At 48.8% G+C, this 16,065-nt stretch overlaps 1 protein-coding gene across 1 annotated transcript in view; it reads right to left on the bottom strand.

Moving 5' to 3' along the window:
- Positions 1-4,120: 4,120 nt before the first annotated feature.
- Positions 4,121-16,065, bottom strand: part of PSMD2 (proteasome 26S subunit ubiquitin receptor, non-ATPase 2) — a 31,010-nt gene continuing 19,065 nt past the window's right edge. The window contains exons 15-21 of the mRNA XM_048506069.1: positions 14,697-14,842; positions 13,356-13,439; positions 11,595-11,763; positions 8,956-9,050; positions 8,307-8,433; positions 7,023-7,141; positions 4,121-4,426 (exon numbers count right to left, since the gene is read on the bottom strand). Coding sequence (XP_048362026.1) covers positions 4,244-4,426; positions 7,023-7,141; positions 8,307-8,433; positions 8,956-9,050; positions 11,595-11,763; positions 13,356-13,439; positions 14,697-14,842 — 923 coding nt within the window. The 3' untranslated portion in view covers positions 4,121-4,243. The remainder of the gene's footprint in view (positions 4,427-7,022; positions 7,142-8,306; positions 8,434-8,955; positions 9,051-11,594; positions 11,764-13,355; positions 13,440-14,696; positions 14,843-16,065) is intronic.

Raw genomic sequence — 16,065 nt, forward strand, 5'->3', positions numbered from 1 at the left:
CAAGAACAGGATCCTAAGTCCTGATGCTTCAGTTAATTACGTTTCTAACCTCGTCACTGTGAAGGTAAATGCCTTTGAGAGGCCAAGTGGACTCAGCCAGTAGAATGTGCATTTTAGAAAATACATATAGAGGAGGGGATGGGTATTGATTTATTGATTGATTGATTATATTTATATACTGCCCTCCCCCGGAGGGCTCAGGGCAGGTAGAGAGCAGAGGTGGGATCCAGCAGGTTCTCACCAGTTCCCGAGTGGGTTACTTTCACTCATTTGTGTGCCGAGAGGCTTACCACTAATTGGGTCCGCTTTTCCATCTCCACACCCTCGCCTCCCCGAGAGGCATCCTGCCTTTGAATGTGAAGGTTCTATATAGCAATTGCAACTAATAATGTAACCCCCCTGAACTGGGTTAATCCCTTCAGGTACTGCAATTCATGGATTCTCAGCCTTCGTACCTTTTATGTCGCCAGTCTCTATCAAAGAACCTGTGTGTTTCACCATTGCTGTGTTCAGATTTGTGAGTTGGGGCATTTTCTATAATGTGATGATGACTTAGAAATGACCTGATGCAAAAAAAAAATGGGGGGGTTGTGGTGGGGTGGCTGCCCATGGGGGGGGGGGGGGGCATCCAACTCAGGTTTTGCCCAGGGCTCAGGTTTGCCTAGGTATGCCTCTGCCCCCTTTGCTGAGGAGGGGCTGGCGAGGGAACCTGTTACTAAAATTTTTGGATCTCACCACTGGTAGAGAGGCAAATGATGCTCCACCCCTAAACAGGAAAACGAAAATGTTCAGAGTTTTCTGTTCCTTGGCTCCGTCATCAACTGAAAGAGCTAGAAAAGATCCTTAAGTGTACGGATATGTCACTGGCCTCCAAGTTAATTCACTAGTATTCTCTATCATCATCATTAACCTTTAATAGACATAAAGTATTCTCTATCCTTTGTTCATATTTTGCTTCACAGTCCTAAACATAGTAGTCTCAGATCTGGTTTGGTTGCATCATTCCCTACAGAATCTGTTGTCTCTTCCAGACAAACTAAAAATGATTAAGCTACTAAATAGTTCTGAGGCAGAAATACTGGAAGCTGTAGCCACGTTCCTTTCACGTGTTCTGAATGTTCTGAAGTAATGTTTCTCTTCTCATTGTAATGTTTCCCAGTTTCAGTTCCTTTTGAATTTTAATGCCTAATAAAGGTCTATGCTTCATGCTAGTATTCTCTATTGCTATGTATGGGCGTGAAGGTTAGAAGAAAGCTGAGGGGAAGAAAGCAGATTCCTTTGAAATGTGGTTCTTTTCAGGGACACTGCAGACCACGAAAAAGACGTGGGGGCCAGATCAAATCAAGCTTGAACTGTCCCAAGAAGCTAAAATGACTAAACTGAGGCTGAGGAGCAGCAGTGGCGTAGGAGGTTAAGAGCTCATGTATCTAATTTGGAGGAACCGGGTTTGATTCCCAGCTCTGCCTCCTGAGCTGTGGAGGCTTATCTGGGGAATTCAGATTAGCCTGTACACTCCCACACACGCCAGCTGGGTGACCTTGGGCTAGTCACAGCTTCTCGGAGCTCTCTCAGCCCCACCTACCTCACAGGGTGTTTGTTGTGAGGGGGGGAAGGGCAAGGAGATTGTAAGCCCCTTTGAGTCTCCTGCAGGAGAGAAAGGGGGGATAGAAATCCAAACTACTTTTTCTTCTTCTTCTACCTTGGTCACATTAAGAGTAGACAAGAGTCGCTGGAGAAGACGATGCTCAGAAAGGCTGAAGGCAGCATGAAAAGAGGTGGATTCACTCAATAAAGACAGCCAGAGATTTCCAGTTTGCAAGACCTGAGCAAGTGTGCTTAGGAGAGGACGTTTTGGAGGACACTGATTAGGGTCACCATGAGTTGACGGCACTCACACACTCCTAGAAGAGGAAGAAAGAAGATTTTGGATTCATACCCCACCTTTCTCTCCTGTAAGGAGACTCAAGGGGGCTGACAAGCTCCTTTCCCTTCCTCTCCCCACAACAGGCACCTTGTGAGGCAGGTGGGGCTGAGAGAGTTCTGAAGAACTGTGACTAGCCCAAGGCCGCCCACCAGGAATGTAGGAGTGCAGAAATACATCTGGTTCACCAGATAAGCCTCTGCCACTCAAGTGGATGAGTGGGGAATCAAACCCGGTTCTCCAAATTAGAATCCACCTGCTCTTAACCACTATACCACGCTGGCTCTCACATATAGCAACGAATGTAAAAATTACAGTTTGACTGTCAGAAAGCCACAGAGGAGGACAAGGGCATCAGACAATGATAAAAGTTACACTCCTGTAAGATGCCAAACATTTCCATCTTGCCACATGAGGTTGTCTATATAATTTTTTAAAGGGGAACTACCCTGTTTCCCCGAATATAAGACATCCCCGGAAAATAAGACGTAGTAGAGGTTTTGCTGAAGTGCGAAATATAAGGCATCCCCCAAAAGTAAGACGTAGCAAAGTTTTTGTTTGGAAGCATGCCTGACAAACAGAACGCAGAAAAATAAGACATCCCCTGAAAATAAGACATAGCGCATCTTTGGGAGCAAACATTAATATAAGACACTGTCTTATATTCGGGGGAAACACGGTATTAGTCAATGTAGCTTACACAATGTAGCTTACACAAAACAGCCCCATGGTGAACGCGCACACACACACATCAGTGACAGCAGGATGAATACTTTTCTACACTGGATAACAAAATTCCCCTAAGGACAAACCGAGGCCAAAACAGATATTTCTGTTGCTAAATTCTTCATACGCCTTTAATTGCCTTGGGAGTTAGCACTACAGTCTCTTTCAAATGCTGAAATGCATGTTATTTAAAAGCTGTTTACACCACACTGTAAATAGGGTCAGGTGCTCATGCACACATTAAATTAGGAAGGTGGAATTGTTCTGGGACGATGCCTCTTCAGAAGAGGAGGAGGAGTTTGGATTTACACCCCGCCTTTCTCTCCTGTAAGAAGACTCAAGGCAGCTTAAAATCCTTCTCCCTTTCCCCACAACAGACCCCTTCTGAGGCAGGTAGGGCTGAGAGAGCTCTGAGAGAACTGTGTCTGGCCCAAGGTCACCCAGCAGGAATGTAGGAGTGGGGAAACAAATCCAGTTCACCAGGTAAGAGTCTGCAAGATGTCTGTTGTGGGGAGAGGAAGGGAAAAGGAATTTGTAAGCTGCATTACGCCTCATTAAAAGTAGAGCGGGTGGCTAGTTTTAAATTTCTGGGCGTTATGATTAAAGAGGACTTGACTTGGGGCGTACAGACTGCCGCGGTGGTTAAGAAGGCCCAGCAAAGACTGTACTATCTGAGACTTTTAAGGACTCAACAACTGAATGGAAAACTCCTGGTGTCCTTTTACCGCTGTGCTATACAGAGAGTGTCTCAACCTACTGGATCTGCGTATGGTTCTCCAGTTGCACAGTGGCAGATAGGAAGGCGCTCCAAAGTGTGATCACCACTGCACAGAGGATTATCGGCTGCCCTCTCCCTCCTTGGAAGAACTCTATAATTCCTGAAGCCCAAAGAAAGCCCAAAATATTCTGAGGGACCCGCCCTCATCCAGCACACTCTCTTTTTTGAACTGTGACCATCCGGCAGACGATACAGGTCTATCAAAACTAGGACAAAGAGGCTTAGAGACAGCTTCTACTCTAGAGCTGCGCCTATGCTAAACTCCGTGGCTTCGTGTTGATGTGTTTGGGGCTGTGTAGGGATGGGTGGAGAAAGGGGAAAGTGAGGATGGGGTATGAGTCTGAAATTGTGTGCATCGAGGAACGCTGCTGTAAATTTCGTTGTGCGTGCACAATGACAATAAAATGCTTATGCTTATGCTTAAAATGGGGTATAGAAACCAACTCTTGTTCTTAAATTGTAAAGATACCCGCACATTGGAATGAAAAAGAGGCATCTGCACTAAGTCAACAACGCCAGCTGCACGAGCCTCTTAAGCGTTTTGTTCAGATTCTGGGTCCATCTGGAGACGACCGACACCGTCTGTAAGGCTCTGCGGCACAAAAAGTGTCCAATCTGTCTCCTCCCACCCGCGCACCCAGCAAAAGAATGTGCGATCTGAGCCCTTTTCCCTGCAAGAAAACCAGGAGTCCGGCTCTTTCCGAAGTCAGTTTATTTTCCTAAGGTGAACGCTTTCTTGTAACAAAAACTGGATGGAGGAACTGTCCCCTCCCAGTGCCACCACCCACTCCCGCCCTCTTCCCACCCCTGCAACCCATTCAGACGTCGTAGTTGGGATTCTTGCGCAGGATAACGAAGCCCTCCAAGATGGGTGTGACGGGCAGGTGCTCCTCCGTGGCCAGCTCCGCCCGCTCTCCGTGAGCCAGCAAAACGGGTGTCGTGTGAGTCTGAAAGCCCGTGATGGTCTTTGGCTTGCCAGCCTGGCCCACCACATCTACCGCCTAAAACGGTGGTCACAAATGATAGTTAGTAGCCAGAAAGGGTGATTCACAGTAGTCCCTACTAGACTGAATAGCAGGCCAACACCACTGAAGAGGCAAAGGCAGATTACCCACGGGGCAGCTACCGCACGCGGGCGGCTGGTGTACGTCGGGGCAAGAAACCTTGTCCCTATGCCCTTCCTCCCTGGTGCATGACAGGAGCAGAAGCATGTTGGGGCAAAACACCTTGTCCAGACACGCTTCCTCCCTGCGGTGCGCCGAGAGAGGAGGGGAGTCAGAACAAGATTCCTTGCCCCGACGTGTTTACTCTTCTCGCTTTCCCCTCAGAAAGTGAGAGCACTTCTGGAGCGACTTTTGTCCCAGAGCAGGGCAAGAACAGGCAGAGCCGGTCGTAGGTAATTGGTCCAAAATAAATAAATAAATAAATAAATAAATAAATAAATAAATAAATAAATAAATACATCCATCCATCCATCCATCCATCCATCCATCCATCCATCCATCCATCCATCCATCCATCCATCCATCCATCCATCCATCCATCCATCCCGCACATGCAGAATAATGCACTTTCAAACTGCTTTCAGTGCTCTTTGAAGCTGTGCGGAATAGCAAAATCCACTTGCAAACAGTTGTGAAAGTGGCTTGAAAACGCATTATTTTGCATGTGCGGAAGGGGTCATTCATTCATTCATTCATTCATTGTCCATACCACCCCTCCCCTATTGTATATATCAGGGGTCTGCAACCTGCGGCTCTCCAGATGTTCATGGACTACAAATCCCATGCTGGCAGGGGCTGATGGGATTTGTAGTCCATGAACATCTGGAGAGCCATAGGTTGCAGACCCCTGATATATATAAACCAATATACAATATCTAAAACAGTTCTACTTTACACCTATTTACAGAAACCTAGATGGTGACATAGTTTACATATTTACCTAAAAATGACATCAATACACTTTCCCTTAACAACGAATTGGGTTTGGGTGGAAACCATATCTGTCTAAATCAATGACCAATTATACAACTCAACTATAATAAGGTGAAAATAAAATAAACAACAGCCACTGAAATAAAATAACAAAGTGGAGGGAAGTGAAAAGGAGGTCCAAAAGGCGATATGAACATGGCTGCCTCAACTATATGCCGGCTGGAACCGCTTAGTGTTGCAGGCTCTGCGGGACTGTCACAAGGCCGTGAAGAGCCATGGTTTCACTCGACAGAGCATTCCACCAGGTCGGAGCCAGGATCAAAAAAGCTCTGGCCCTGGTTGAGGCAAGCCCAAGCTCCTTTGGCCCAGGGACCACAAGCAAATTTTCATTCGCTGATTGTAAAGTCCGTCAGGGGACACAGTGGAAGAGATGGCCCCATAAGTACACTGGCCCCAGACCATTTAGGCAGTGGTGGCGAACCTATGGCACGCGTGCCAGAGGTGGCACTCAGAGCCCTCTCTGTGGGCACTCGGGCACAGAGTTCGTCATGTGGGGAGTGGAAAATCACCCCCCCACACACACACACACATCTAGGCTGGTCTGGGCCACAGAGCACGACGTGGGAAGAACTAAAGCGAGATCCTTTACCTGGGAGTAAGCTTAGTTGCTAACCATGGGGCTTGCTTCTGAGTAAACTCTCCTAGGGTCATGATTCACCCCGAAGTGTTGCACAGTTGCTTCACCAAGCTTACTCCCGAGTAATGTTCGCCTCGGAGCCAACTGTTTTTTCTAAACTAAGACCTCAGTATTCAGGTTAGATTGCCGTGTTGGCACTTTGCGATAAATAAGTGGGTTTGGGGTTGCAATTTGGGCACACGGTCTTGAAAAGGTTTGCCATTAGGTTAGTATCAAAACCCTGAACTTAATCTGGTGGACCACTGGCATAATGTGCTTCTGCCGCAAGGATCCTGTAAGGACCCTCGCTGCTGCATTCTTTACCAACTGCAGTTTCCAGAGCAAACCCTGCATAACGCGAGCTACAGTAATCCAATCCAGAGGTGACCATGGCATGGACCAGGTGTTTCACCTGGTGTAGATGGTAATATGCCATGTGAGTGGCATCACAAATCAGGGTCACTCCACTTGGGCCAGGGCCTTTTCAGCTCTGGCCCCTGCCTGGTGGAACACTCTCCCTCCAGCTGTCCGGGCCCTGCAGGATCTTGGTGAATTCCGCAGGGCCTGTAAGACTGAGTTGTTCCACCGGGCCTTTGGAGTGTCCAGTCGCTGATTGAAGTACCCCTTTTATTCCTCCGGCTCGGAGTTCCCTTTGCCATCTACGGGACCCACTTTTTCGTTCTGCTTCCCCCCTCTCGGGGAGGGTTTCAATTGGGGTTTATTGTGTGACGTCATCTTTGTTAATTTTGTTAATTTTATCGCTGTGTTTTAAATTTAATTTTAATGGGGTTTGTTTTTATGGGTTGTAAAAGGAAATTATGTTGTGAACCCCCAGAGCCCTCTGGGGGTAGGGCGGTATATAAAACAAACAAACAAACAAACAAACAAATAAATAAAGCAGACTGCAGATCTCTGGGGGAAAAAACAGCAGTCCAAAGTACAGTTGAATCTCCAAGCAAAACAGGCAATTTCCCCCCTGCTTACCTGACCCACTCTCACGGATACTGGCAAGGGGCGCAACTCCTCGTCAAAGGTCACTAGCATGCGTGGCTGCATGGCAGCTACTAAGCCGTACAACACATAGTGGGACTTCCCCAGGATTACTAAAAGAGAACAGATAACAAGATTCAGGGTCTGGAGGCCGGACCAGTAAAAGTCAACAGGACAAAGCCTGATGAACTGACGTTGAAGGCATCAGCACTAGGCGTATAGTGTCTCGATCAAGGGACGTAATTATACCTCTCTGCTCTGCACTGGTTAGACCTCACCTGGAATATTGGGTACAGTTTTGGGCACTGCAATTCAAGAAGGATATTGACAAGCTGGAACAGGTCCAGAGGAGGGAAACCAAAATTGTAAATGGTCTGGAATCTATGCCCTACGAGGACAGGCTTAGGGCGTTGGGGATGTTTAGTTTGGTGAAGAGACGGTGAAGAGGTGACATGATAGCCCTGTTTAGATATTTGAAGGGATGACATGTTGGTGAGGGAGCAAGCTTGTTTTCTGCTGCTCCAGAGACTAGGACCAGGAGTAACGGGTCCAAGGTGAAGGAAAAGAGATTCTACCTAAACATCAGGAAAAACTTCCTGACAATAAGGGCTGCAAGAGGACAAAGGGAACCCCAGGATCTATGTCCAAGAACAAATCGTAAAGCAGGAACAGGCACCAACAGTCAGATGTCTAAGGAACGTCCCTACGTTGGGACAGATTCATCCATCTCCAAGCCAAGCCTCAACAGTTAAAAGAGCTCTTCTACGTCCCAGAAAGAGGCCTTCCCCAGTTCCATTATCATAAGATCCAACGAGTTTGGACCCCAGAAGTCCAGGCGTTAGCTCTTTGCCTTCATCTCACTACATCTGTGGTAGGAAAGCATTTTTGGAATGCCCGCTGACCCCCTCTTTGTGCTTGCCAACGTTATTCCTACCTGATGTAGGATCAAGTTAGAACCTTCAGCAAGAGATTGTGGTTGAACAGAAAGGACAAAAAGCCATCTCTTGTGTTCAGCCCTGACTCAGTCTACAGCAACAAGCTCAAATATTATTTCAAGCTTGGTAGCCAGATTAGTCTGGAGTAGGAGAGTGACATGCGAGTCCAGTAGACCCCCTGAGGACCAACAAGATTTCCAGGGCATACGTTTTTGAGAGTCAAAGCCCCCTTCCTCAAAGGCAGAAGCAAACACTCTCTGATCCAGTAACAAGGAGCAATTTCCCAGAGGTCTCCGGCAGAAGCGCCCATTAAGGGCGCTAAGGCTCCACAGGCAGTACTTACTATTACGCACGTCCAAGAAGGATACTAGTACAGTCAAGAGGCCAGCCACGGCCACCTGGCTCATGAGCTGCCGGTCACTGTGGTAGGGGCAGAGGGTGAGGGTCCCTTTCCCAAGGTGCGTCAGACCCTGCAAAGCAAAAAGACAGTAAAGATCGACGACTGGAGGCAAATTATAAGTTGCCACTGACTTCACGGCCACTGATCTGTCCAAGATGCAACCATGCCAAGTTTCTCCTGATGTTTCGCCTGTATCTGTGGCTGGCAGCCACAGATACAGGCTAAACACCTGGAGAAAATACTACTGGAATATGGCTATACAACCCAGAAAACCCACAACATCCTAGTGATTCCGGCCGTGAAAGCCTTCGACAATCCAGAAATTCATACGTTGTGCACGTTTTTCTTCCCCTGCAAAGCATTCGTGACCACATAGAAGGCAGACAAAAATGTGCGCATGCCCACACACCATGCTCTATTCCCAGCAGCTGCAGCATTTCATGAGCCTCTCTGTAACCCGCTATATAGTTTTGCTGACCCAGCCTCACTTTTTTTTCCATTTGGTCTCACTCCGCTTTCAAACAGCAAGGTTGTCCTCAATCTGAACTCCACTGCCCGTTGGCTGGAGTCAAAGTTTAAGCTAAGCCGTTACCTGAGCCAACCGCACCATGAAGAGGTTATTGGGATCCTTGGCATGGTATTGCGCCAGCTGCCTTAGCATCGCGGCCAGACGGGCATTGTTGGTGCCTGTGAAGTCAACAGAGTGGGCATCAACAGGTAATTGGAGCAAGGAGCCCTGGTGCTTTGCTAGCAACTAGTGTCAGCTTCTGGAACAGCAGCTTCAAGCAAATGCCGCTGCCTTTCCACTCAATCCTCATCTTCTCTGCCATGAAACCACAGCCATTTAGCCCCATGCTGGTAGCCCTGTTTGACACAGCAAACCACTGTCCAGAGGAGGGCAGCCAAAATGGTCAAAGATCTGGAATCCATGCCCCACGAGGAGAGACTTAGGGAGCTGGGGCTGTTTAGTTTGGTGAAGAGAAGGTTAAGGGGTGACATGATAGCCATGTTTAGATATCTGAAGGGATGTCATGTTAGTGAGGAAGCAAGCTTGTTTTCTGCTGCTTCAGAGACTAGGAAAAAGAGTAATGGGTTCAAGGCGAAGAAAAGGAGATTCCACCTAAACATCAGGAAAAACTTCCTGACTGCCAGGACAGTGGAATCCACTATCTGGGAGTATGGTGGAGTCTCCTCCTTTGGAGGATTTTAAAGAGAGGCTGGAGGGCCATCTGTCAGGAGTGTTTTGATTGTGTGTTCCTGCATTGCAGGGGGTTGGACTCGATGGCCCTTCGGGTCTCTGCCAACTCCATGGTTCTATTATTCTAAGACATGCTGACCCCCATTTCATATTTATTTTATTGTGCTGTTAATTTTTATCCCACTCCATCCCACCATAGTGGACCCAGAGCGGCTTACAATAATATACAAGACAATAAAATTTACAGTATACAGTAAAATCAACAACATATATAATCTAAAACGTATGTGCAATGGTGCTTAATCAACCAAGTAAGAGCATCTCTGGATATTTCCCTACTCTATACTCTAAACGTAAAACCACAGTTCAACTGATCTAACGGAGGGGAAGGAAAGGAAGTCTAGCTAAAGTGGAAAAAATCTCGTTTAAATGTTTTTCTAGTCTAGAATATCTATTTTTCTGTATATGCAGGTCAACACAGACATACACACAGAAACACGCACATAAATATAGGCCTCGTGGAATAGCTCTGTCTTGCAATCTCTCGGCCAGGTACCCACTCCCCATCCCAATACTCAAAGCCAGCCTTGGCTCACGTTTGTGTCTGGTCTGAAATTGTTCTGCAGGGCACAAAGAATACCACCCGTGGGCATCCCGCATTCACTCATGATGTACGGACTCAACATGTCCCATTTCAAGATTCTTCCCCAAACACTTTCAGTTTGGTTTTTCATCCTTCCTCGTACTTAATAACTTTAAAATTAGAAATATATGCGTAGCTGTGGAATTTGGGATTGGGAACACAGAAAAGAGTGTGAAAAGATTCCTTGTTTGAAAAGCGATCCTGTTTAACAATGGTTTAATTGTCGCCAGCGACAGTCCGCCCAGGTGCAGAGGGTATGTTCAGTCTGTGGGTAACTCTCTTTGTTGGCCGAGCGCCCAGTTGGAAATGCAGATGGGCTTCAGCCAGATCTCCCGGGGGGGGGGGGGGGGGGGTTGGGGAAAGGCTGCCTTGCAAGTCATAAGATCACGAGTCAGCGAATTAACGTGATAGGGAAATTGATCTGATTGGTCCCTGGGGTCTAATTCCACATATACCTTTCTGACAAATAAGTACTCTGCTTATGTTCTAGTGCAGTGATGGCGAACCTTTTCGAGACCGTGTGCCCCAATTGCAACCCCAAACCCACTTATTTATCGCAAAGTGCCAACACGGCAATTTAACCTGAATACTGAGGTTCTAGTTTAGAAAAAACAGTTGGCTCCGAGGCAAACGTTACTCGGGAGTAAGCTTGGTGAAGCAACTGTGCAACACTTCGGGGTGAATCATGACCCTAGGAGAGTTTACTCAGAAGCAAGCCCCATGGTCAGCAACTAAGCTTACTCCCAGGTAAAGGATCATGCTTTAGTTCTTCCCACGTCGGGCTCCGTGGACCAGGCCAGCCTAGATGTGTGTGTGTGCGTGGGAGTGATTTTCCACTCCCCACATGACGAACTCTGTGCCCGAGTGCCCACAGAGAGGGCTCTGAGTGCCACCTCTGGCACGCGTGCCATAGGTTCGCCACCACTGTTCTAGTGTGCTCTGAGACTGCAAGGATTTGAAGTTGCCACCACAATGGTCTCTGGGATGGGGGGGTAGGCCCTATTCCTGGACTGGGGGCATTGAGCCCTGCGCAGACGGCTGAGGAAGCTGGGGCAGTCACTATTCTGTAAGCTTTACCAATTCTTGCTTGTCTGTATTGTGTGAGACTAAGCAGCTTGCCTCAAACTAGAAAGGTGTTTATTTGTGTTTTACAAGTCTTGTCTGTTCTTTGCACTCTGCTAATAAACTCGTCTCCGCATTACCTCATGCGGTATTGGCTTCCTTGTTAAATTCAACGGGGTTGCGGCCACACGCTACTAGTACAACACCCCAATCTACCTTGCAAGGCTGGTTTGCCGGTTTGGTTCCCAACCTGGAGGTCCACCAGCCAGAAGTTCTGTGAGCACGTGGGAACTTTCTTGACAGCCCCCCAGATTTCGGAAGAGCTTACCGCTGCCCACCATGCCCATGGCGAAGATGGAGTTGTAGGATACCTCTGGGTCGGCGTCGTGGGAAAACTTGCTGAGGGTGTCCAGGATATTCAAGCGAGGGTTGGAGACCGAGATGAGGGCCAAGGCCAGGGGAACGGCTCGGCGAAGGGTCGGTTCCCCGTACCGCAGCTGGGGAAGACAGACAGGAAAGGTTTCAATTGCCTGGCGGTGGAATAACACTGCTTTGACTGAGGTAAGCTGCACGCTCCCATTCACTTGACTCATCCGCCATAATTTCACCCCTGTGGATGTAACCTTTGTCTTTCTAACAAGATCTTCTACAGGTTGCAGCACAGCGCGAAGGAAAGAGAACCCATCAGCTCAAAGGACGGCAACAGGAAAGAATATTGAATCTTTTTAAAAGACAGCTTGGAACTTTTTTACAGTGTGGTGTAGCAGTTAAGAGCAGCAGGTTCTAACCTGGAGGACAGGGCTCGATTCCCCACTCCTCCACATGCGCAGCAGATTCTTATCTGGTGAACTGGATTTCTTTCCCCGCTCGTACACGTGAAGCCTGCTGGGTGACCTTGGACCAGTCACAGTTCTCTCCAAACTCTCTCAGCCCCACTTAACTCACAAGGTGTCTGTTGTGGGGAGGAGAAGGGGCTGAGAGACTCCTGAGAGAACTGTGACTAGCCCAAGATCACCCAGCAGGAATGCAGCAGTAGAGAAATAAATCTGGTTGACCTGATAAGTGTCTGCTGCTCATGTGGAGGAGTGGGGAATCAAACCTGGTTCTCCAGATTAGTCTTTTGCTCTTAACCACTATACCACGCTGTGTAGAGGTGAGCCAGCAAACCCAGCAGAGTCTCAGAAAGTGCACAGGAATGCCTGCTCCATCTGTTCCCTTCTGGGCGCACAGGCACACCCATCACAAGACCCCTATGACTCAAGGGTCACAAGATACCCCAGACAAAGGATCACATAACCCCAGGTATGGATTAGGCCAAACAGGAACGTTTCCTCCCGCACGTACGCAGCCCCAATGAGTCATGTATTGTGCAACCTTCTCCCGCTCTCCCACCTTCCCAAACCCTTAATAAAAGGTGCCAGGGACCCCAGCTCGGCAGATTGGCCACTGGCTTCTCTCCACCGGATCCCAAGCATATTGCTGCGCGTCCTTCGCCCTCTTCATTAAGCGCCATCCCAGTGAATCGACTTCAACGCTGGCTAAGGCAGGCCAAAAGCACAAGCCACTGGGGAACATAAGAACGAGCCTGCTGGATCAGACCAGAGTCCATCAAGTCCAGCACTCTGCTACTCGCAGTGGCCCGCCAGATGCCTTTAGGAGCTCACATGCAGGATGTGAAAGCAATGGCCTTAAGAACATAAGAACGAGCCTGCTGGATCAGACCAGAGTCCATCAAGTCCAGCACTCTGCTACTCGCAGTGGCCCACCAGATGCCTTTGGGAGCTCACATGAAGGATGTGAAAACAATGGCCTTCTGCTGCTGCTGCTCCCGAGCACCTGGTCTGGGAAGAGCCCAGGAACTTTTCGCCCTGGGCTCTTAGGCTTACGGTTTTGTATGAACCAGTGGATGAAGCAGCACTTAACCCTAGCAAACCGCTTATGTGAATTAGCAGCTAGATAGCCTGGCCTGACCAGGGCTAGACTAACAGGCATTCTACTCTCTACCAAGGGTCAGACGACACAGCCAGATGGAACTGCTGTAATAATCTTGCCTCCCCCAACCCCCCAATGGAAAAAGCCCCGCACTCACCAGGTGGCCAAAAGTGCGCAGAGCCATCTCCGCCCCGATTTCTTCCCCCATGGCGATGAGTGCAATCCCCAGAACTGCTACACCCTGCAAGGGGAGGAAGAGGCATATCTGATACTACAAGGCACCGTAAGGCACAAAGGACTGGTCTAGATTTGGCACCTGCCATTCACAGTCACACCCAAGGTTTGTTTGGGATGAAAAGTGTTTCCCACTGGAATAATCCACCTCAAACACACAAGCGTCAATACTCAGCTATTTGGATTATTTATATTTTTAGACCCCCACCAATACTCTGACCAGCCTGTGGATGAACAGGGCTGCACATTCGACGACGGTGCTGGACAAAAGCAGGCATTGGAATTGGCGGCAACATCCCACCCCTGCTTCCGAAATTGCTTCCACTGTTGCTGGCGACTGTTGAGCCCACAGCCAGGAGGCTGAGAGAGAGAGGGCGGAGTCCAGCGGTTAGAGGAGAAGACTTAGAGCAGTGTTTCCCAACCTTTTCGAGGTCAGGGTACCCTTGACCTCACTCTTCATATCTCACGGTACCTCTGCCGCCACCCTCCACCTTCCCCTCCCATTGCCCCTGCTTGCCACACCCCCCACCTTCCCCTCCCAGGGTGAAGGGAAGCACTGGGGGTGGTGGTGGCTGCTGACCTTGTGGCAGGCCCTGCCCCATGGGTCAGCTCCATGTCCTTGCTGGCGCCAGTGGGAGACACCACAAAATGAGGGGGGGGGGGTAGTGTTGTCACAGTACCCCTGGGACATGCTCACGGCACCCCAGGGTACCACGGTACCCTGGCTGAGAATGGCTGACTTAGAGGAAGGAGCCCAGCTAAATAGAAGAATAACTTATGCAAAAGAGGATTGAGAGATCAGTCCATTGGACAGGCAATTAACCCGAGACCCCGCAGAGCCAGTCTGTGTAGACTATACTGACTTTAATGGACCAAGGGTAAGGCAGCTTCACTTCTTTTGGGAGGGGCTGTGGCTCAGTAGTAGAGCATCTGCTAGCACACAAAAGGTTCTGAGTTCAATCCCTGGAATTTCCAGTGAAAAGGATCAGGGTAATTAGATTCATGAGGAGTGAATCCTTATGGCATCTTCCAGATGTGCCAGTGGACTGTGCAATTCCCATCAGCCCCTGCCAGCATGGCCAATTGGCTGATGGGAATTGTAGTCCATAACATCTGGAGTGCCAAAGGTTCGCCACCACTGTACTAGATGGTATGAAAGACGTTTGCTGGTGACTCTTTGCCAGTCTGAGAGACACTGCTGACCCTGATGGACCAATGGTCTGGCTCGGTACTAAGGCAGTGTCGTACGTATGTCACAGCCTACCTGATGGGCCCCCATGTCAGCAGAGCTCTCCTTCTTTTCCTTATCCTTTTTCTCCTTTTTCTCTTTCTCCTCCTCTTTCTCCTTGGAATCAAAGTGCTCACTGCAGATGTGAAGTAGCTGCTGGACCTTCAACACGTTGCCAGAACCTGGAGGAAGGAAAAAGGTACAGAAGAGTTTGGATTTATATCCCACCTTTCTCTGTAAGGAATCTCAAAGGGGCTTTCAAGCTCCTTTCCCTCCCTCCCTCCCCAACAACAACCTTTGAGGTTGGCGGGGCTGAGAGAGCCCCAAAGAACTGTGACTAGCCCAAGGTCACCCACCTGACATGTGTTGGAATGCACAAGCTAATCTAGTTCACCAGATAAGCCTCCACAGCTCAAGTGGCAGAGGCGGGGAATCAATCCCGCTTCTCCAGATTAGAGTGCACCTGTTTTTAACCACTACACCACGCTGGCTCTCAACAGACTATGTGTGCTGAGTTATTTGCCGTTGCCTTCTCCGTTTATCTACGCTTTAACCCCAGCAAGCTAGATACTAGTTTTACCAGCTTCACAAGGACGAAACAGTTGAGTCAACCTTGAGCTGGCTATTGGAGCAGCAGTGGCGGAGGTTAAGAGCTCGTGTATCTAATCTGGAGGAACCGGGTTTGATTCCCAGCTCTGCCACCTGAGCTGTGGAGGCTTATCTGGGGGATTCAGATTAGCCTGTACACTCCCACACACGCCAACTGGGTGACCTTGGGCTAGTCACAGCTTCTTGGAGCTCTCTCAGCCCCACCTACCTCACAGGGTGTTTGTTGTGAGGGGGGAAGGGCAAGGAGATTGTCAGCCCCTTTAAGTCTCCTGCAGGAGAGAAAGGGGGATAGAAATCCAAACTCCTCCTCCTCCTCCTCCTATTATTATTATTGTTGCTAATTAGATTTCATATCCCACCTGTCCCCTTGCAGGATCAGGGCGGCTCACAACCATAAAAGCATTGGAATAAATAGTCAATTAAAACATTACCTCATTAAAATGAGTAATAATCACACACGATTTCCAACAGATACAACCCACAGGGGATAAACATAGTTGGGAATAGAAGAAGGAGGCCAGGTGATAACAACCGTGTGCCCGGTGGAACAGCTCTGTCTTACACACCCTGCAAAAATGCATCAAATCTCGCAGAGCCCAGGTCTTACACAGCATTCCACCAGGTTGGGGCCAAGGCCGAAAAGTCCCCGGCCGTGGTTGTGGCTAGCTGGATCTCCTTCGGGTCAGGGAGCACCAACAGATTTTAATTTGCAGGCTGCAATGCTCTTCAGGGGATGTCCCAGGAGACTGCTCTGAACCCATCTTCTTTCGGGATCAAACTCCGGTTGCGAGCAGAG

The sequence above is a fragment of the Sphaerodactylus townsendi genome, linkage group LG08 (genome assembly GCF_021028975.2).
Source record: "Sphaerodactylus townsendi isolate TG3544 linkage group LG08, MPM_Stown_v2.3, whole genome shotgun sequence".
NCBI lineage: Eukaryota > Metazoa > Chordata > Lepidosauria > Squamata > Sphaerodactylidae > Sphaerodactylus > Sphaerodactylus townsendi.